General features: G+C 44.4%; 1 protein-coding gene across 1 annotated transcript in view; it reads right to left on the minus strand.

Moving 5' to 3' along the window:
• The window catches only part of LOC311116932 (ATP-dependent DNA helicase Q4-like), a gene marked incomplete at both ends in the record, with an annotated part of 28,172 nt that extends 23,903 nt beyond the window's left edge, over positions 1–4,269 (minus strand). The window contains 6 exons of the mRNA XM_084157466.1: positions 1,537–1,636; positions 1,846–3,086; positions 3,300–3,452; positions 3,641–3,741; positions 4,030–4,063; positions 4,186–4,269. Coding sequence (XP_084013592.1) covers positions 1,537–1,636; positions 1,846–3,086; positions 3,300–3,452; positions 3,641–3,741; positions 4,030–4,063; positions 4,186–4,269 — 1,713 coding nt within the window. The remainder of the gene's footprint in view (positions 1–1,536; positions 1,637–1,845; positions 3,087–3,299; positions 3,453–3,640; positions 3,742–4,029; positions 4,064–4,185) is intronic.
• Between the last annotated feature and the right edge of the window lie 1,731 nt (positions 4,270–6,000).

The following is a 6,000-nucleotide window of genomic DNA, read 5'->3' on the forward strand; positions in this document are numbered from 1 at the left end:
CCATGACATCATTTTTTATGGAATTTTCCAAGCTGTTTAAAGGCACAGTCAACTTAGTGTACGTAAACTTCTGACCCACTGGAATTGTGATACAGTGAGTTATAAGTGAAATCATCAGTCTGTTAACAATTGTTGGAAAAATTACTTGTGTCATGCACAAAGTAGATGTCCTAACCGACTTGCCAAAACTATAGTTTGTTAACAAGAAATTTGTGGAGTGGTTGAAAAACCACTCCAACCTAAGTGTATGTAAACTTCCGACTTCAACTGTATACGTACGGTCTTCCTAGGTAGGGACTGTATGCTGTTCAACTAGGTACTCAAAACAGAGAATCATTCTGAAATGTAGCTGGCCTAATTTATCTAATATCTGCTAATATCCCTAAATAGTGTTATTCTACAACAACAGTATGAGTACAAGAGTGCGCAACGCTGTCATCACGACAAAGGGTGGCTATTTGAAGAATCCCAAAAATAAAATATATTTTGATTTGTTTAACACTTTTTGGGTTACTACATGATTCAATGTGTTATTTCATAGTTTTGATGTCTTCACTATTATTCTACCCCCCACTCTGACAGAGCGCCAGAGTTCCTCTGTGGAGATGGAAGAACAACCATCTCTACAGCACTCCACCAATCAGGCCTTTATGGTAGAGTGGCCAGACGGAAGCCACTCCTCAGTAAAAGGCACATGACAGCCCGCTTGGAGTTTCCCAAAAGGCACCTGAAGGACTCTCAGACCATGAGAGACAAGATTCTCTGGTCTGATGAAACCAAGATTGAACTCTTCGGCCTGAATGCCAAGCGTCACATCTGGAGGAAACCTGGCACCATCCCTACGGTGAAGCATGGTGGTGGCAGCATCATGATGTGGGGACGTTTTTCAGCGTCAGGGACTGGGAGACTAGTCAGGATCAAGGGAAAGATGAACGGAGCAAAGTACAGAGAGATCCTTGATGAAAACCTGCTCCAGAGCGCTCAGGACCTCAGACTGGGGTGAAGGTTCACCTTCCAACAGGACAACGACCCTAAGCACACAGCCAAGACAATGCAGGAGTGGCTTCGGGACAAGTCTCTGAATGTCCTTGAGTGGCCCAGCCAGAGCCCGGACTTGAACCCGATCTAACATCTCTGGAGAGACCTGAAAATAGCTGTGCAGCGATGCTCCCCATCCAACCTGACAGAGCTTGAGAGGATCTGCAGAGAAGAATGGGAGAAACTCCCCAAATACTGGTGTGCCAAGCTTGTAGCATCATACCCAAGAAGACTCGATGCTGTAATCGCTGCTAAAGGTGCTTCAACAAAGTACTGAGTAAAGGGTCTGAATACTTATGTAAATGTCATATTATTATACATTTGCAAAAATTTCTATAAACCTGTTTTTGCTTTGTCATTATGGGGTATTGTGTGTAGATTGATGAGGGGGGGAAAAAACAATTTAAATCAATTTTTCCACAAAATGTGGAAAAAGTCAAGGGGTCTGAATACTTTCCGAATGCACTGTATGTACCAACCTCACTAGGGTGACCTTACCTGCTTGCGTAGGCCAGCGCCCCTACATGCGTATCCTTTGACATGAGACTTATTTTTCAGGTTGATTTTTACAAAGTTACCGTCCGCGTTCTTGGTGGGTCTGGACATGAATGGTGCAAAAGACAAATCACATTAACACAAAACAATTACATTAGTGAAAATAAAAATCCAGTTATGACAATAACAGTCAATGAGGAATATGTATTTAAAGGGGCTCTCTTGAGAGTGCATAGATCAATTTGTAAAGCTAAATAATAATGTTTGATGAAATATATTAGTAGTCTAAGGGAAATATAGAGTATAACCCACTTAGGTCTCATAGTGTTGCTTCCTCTGTTCCTGGCAGCATTGATATCTTCCTCATCCACCTCTCCTAGGAGGTTCTCCTGTGGAACTTTTGGTTTCTGCTTCACTGCTTCCTTCTCTGTGACATCACCATCCTCCTGCTCGCTAGCATTTCCATCACCTGTCTTAGCCTTCTTCTTCTTCTTCTTGGCTTTTTTAGGACTCACGCCCTCATCCTCTGTAACATTTTTCTTTCTCCTCCTCTTTTTCAATGCCCCCTCTTTCTCTGTGTCGTCACGGTTCTCTCCATCCATGTCGTGGTCCCTTTGCCTCTTTCGGCCCTTTTTCTTCGTACCTTTCTCCTCCGGCCCGATCTCGTCACCCTCGGCCTGCTGCGGTGGCTGCGTCAACACTCCCGTCTCCTCTTCAACCCTTCCTACTCTGCCCTTTCTGGCCCTCGCTCGAGATTTGTTGGCGGTGGCGACGGCGGTCTCTTCTGACGTTCCGCCCTCGGCCTGTCCTATGAGACCTGGTCTGGTTTCTCCATCCTTTCCTTCTCCGGAGCCAGACCCTAATGAGGAGCGTTGTCCAGCGGACCGCAGACTGGCTGGGTCTGCTGCAGAAGTTAAACCACAACCAATCTGGGGCTGGTGCTCGTCAGGAGAAGGCAGAGCCTGTGGCATGGTACTCTTGGAAGCCCTCTCCCCCAGGAGAGTTGTCCCTTCGTTCTGCCTGGAAGGTGTGACAAAGGAACTGGCGGCACGTCCTGGGTTCTCTCCCTCGTCAGTGCCTCCCCCTTTGGCCTGCTGCGAACCTACCGCAGACGTCACGGCGAGAGACAAATTACCCACAACCGGCTTCTCTGCAACACCCACCTCGTCAAACACCTGACATCTCTCCAGCCAGCTGCTGTCTACAGAGGATAACCTCTTTGTGAAGGTCTGTCTGAGCTGCTGGGCCCTACTTCCTGCCTGTCTGTCTGATGAGGATGATGATGCCCCCGCTGCAGGAGACCACAGATTGGAGGGTGTGAAGGCTGGTAAAGGCTCAAAGGGCTCCTGCAGCGGCTGCTGTGGGTGTCCTGTCCCTGTCTGCACTGGAGAGGCCAGGAGGTCTGGACGTGTGTTGGCTGGCTTTGGCAGAGGGGATAACAGTGTATCACTGCCTGCAGCACCAGCTGCAGTGTTTGTGCTCTGGCCGTCTTTCCAGGACTTCAGAGGTGTTCGACGTGGAGTGAACGACTTCTTCAGAGAAACCGGTCTCTCCTAGAAATAGTTTATAGCGCAGGAAAAATGTATATATTCAAAATGGCAGAGGTCCAAATTCCCCACATCTGCGTCATCACGTTAACTAGCAATTGCAGTTTGCATTTTATACTAACAGTCTTGGTCTATGGCTGCAAAATCAAATGTATGCTACAGAGTTTGCAAAAAGCAACGTGTGGAACTATACACAGCCACACTACACATAGACTGTACCTTTGTTAGAGCTCCCAGGTTTGACTTGAGCTTCATGCCAAAGTACTGGGCAGAGGCTTGGAGGGAGTCCCTGTCTTTGGGCGTCAGCGTCAGTCTGGGGGCAGCCACCGGCATGCTCTTACGGTTCAGGTGAGTGCCCCAGCAATCGGATTCCTTCAAAGAGAAAACATATTAAAGGAGTATTCTTCAACAAAGTGGTAAATGGGTATGTATCATTAATTTAAAAGTCTTTTAAAAAATGGATGAAAGAAAAATCACATATTGCCCCTTTAAAACACAGTTCACTAATAACTGTGGATGAGAAGTGTTATAACAATCTAATTACACTGAACATAACCTACCTTCTCAGATGACGGAGTCGGTGCGGCAGGTGTTGGGTCTGTGTGCCCATTGCTGCTGTTCTCTTTTGCTTGCTTGAGTGTTCGATATTCTTTGTAGAGCTCTGTGAAACACAGGCAGAAACACAAAACTCAAAGCAATGAATTTTAGTAACTGAAATGAATTAAAGAATACCTGGGTCCTATTCAGTAGGCAGCAAATGGAAGCAAACGGGCCAAAACAGGGAGGGACCTACCTGAATTTGTCCCATAAGAAACACGTTTTTTTTTGTGTGCAAAATGTTTTGATATGGTGATAACCACTGAATACAAGCCTGAGGAGAGCAACATTTCTCCCCTGTGTTTCAGTTCTGTTTTTTTTTCAGCCAGTTAAAATATTGACATGTACTTACTTATAGCCTCTTCTGGGGCTCCGTCAATATCACCCTGAATAATAGGACAGGACAGTGGGAAAGACTATAAGTTAGTTACTGTAGGTCTCTGGTTAGTAATACATGATAATTATATTGCTAATTACATATTGCTAGATAGCTAGCTAGTTACAGTACCTTGTTGGGCTTTCTTTGATGTTCTTGAAAAAATGACTGCTCCCAGGTTTTCAGAAGAATCTTCACATCATTGTATCGATCCATCACTCTGTAGGCATCAAAGTTTGTTGAAATTACTAATAAAGCAATATCATAAAATCGCCAGCGATTTCACGTTATAGTTCGGAGAGTTAAAAAGTTATCTAGTTAGTCAGTTAGTGATTTCAACTGTACCCAAACAGCTGGCTCTCATGACAGTAATACTGCAAGTCAGACATTGCTATCATTCATTATAAACGTAAAGTAGCTACCTAATGTTTTAGACAAGAGAGACACACGAGACTAGATATGAAAATGTAGTAAGGCTGGGCTATATTGCCAAAACATCATATCAATGTACACTGGAGTTGCTTACCAATACAACCTAGAATGTTGCTGAGTGGCCTAGTAACAGTTTTGACTTACACTACCGGTCAAAAGTTTGGACACACCTACTCATTCAAGGGTTGTTCTTAATTTTTACAATTTTCTAAATTGTAGAATAACAGTGAAGATATCAAAACTATGAAATAACACATATGGTATCATGTAGTAACCCCCCCAAAAAGTGTTAAACAAATCAAAATATATTTTTGATTCTTCAAAGTAGCCACACTTTTCCTTGATGACAGCTTTGCACACTCTTGGCATTCTCTCAACCAGCTTCACCTGGAATGCTTTTCCAACAGTCTTTTTTGAAGGAGTTCCCACATATGCTGAGCACTAACCGGTGCCCCCGCACATTGACTTTGTACCGGTACCCCCTGTATATAGCCTCACTACTGTTGTTATTTTATTTTACTGCTGCTCTTTAATTATTTGCTATTTTCTACTTATCAATTTTTTACTAAACACTTTTTATTTTTATTTTAAAAAACGGCATTGTTGGTTAAGGGCTTGTAAGTAAGCGTTTCACTGTAAGGTCTACTCCTGTTGTAGTCGGAGCATGTGGCAAATAAAACTATTTGATTTGATGGCTGCTTTTCCTTCACTCTGCGGTCCAACTCATCCCAAACCATCTCAATTGGGTTGAGGTCGGGGGATTGTGGAGGCCAGGTCATCTGATGCAGCACTCCATCACTCTCCTTCTTGGTAAAATAGCCCTTACACATCTTGGAGGTGTGTTGGGTCATTGTCCTGTTGAAAAACAAATGATAGTCCCTCTAAGCCAGGGGTGTCAAACTCATTCCATGGAGGGCCTAGTGTCTGCAGGTTTTTGGTTTTTCCTTTCAATTAAGCCCTAGACAACCAGGTGTGGGGAGTTCCTTACTAATTAGTGACCTTAATTCATCAATCAAGGACAAGGGAGGAGTGAAAACCCGCAGCCACTCGGCCCTCCGTGGAATGAGTTTGACACATGTGCTCTAAGCCCAAACCAGATGGGATGGCGTCTCGCTGCAGAATGCTGTGGTAGCCATGCTGGTTAAGTGTGCCTTAAATTCTAAATAAATCACAGACAGTGTCACCAGCAAAGCACCCCCACACCATCACACCTCCATGCTTCACGGTGGGAACCACACATGCAGAGATCATCCGTTCACCTACTCTGCGTCTCACAAAGACACGGCGGTTGGAACCAAAAATCTCATATTTGGACTCATCAGACCAAAGGACAGATTACCACCGGTCTAATGTCCATTGCTCGTGTTTCTTGGCCCAAGGAGGTCTCTTCTTATTATTGGTGTCCTTTAGTAGTGGTTTCTTTGCAGCAATTCGACCATGAAGGTCTGATTCACACAGTCTCCTCTGAACAGTTGATGTTGAGATGTGTCTGTTACTTGAACTCTGTGAAGCATT

This window comes from Coregonus lavaretus (assembly GCF_964263955.1).
Source record: "Coregonus lavaretus genome assembly, chromosome: 3".
In the NCBI taxonomy this organism is placed as follows: domain Eukaryota; kingdom Metazoa; phylum Chordata; class Actinopteri; order Salmoniformes; family Salmonidae; genus Coregonus; species Coregonus lavaretus.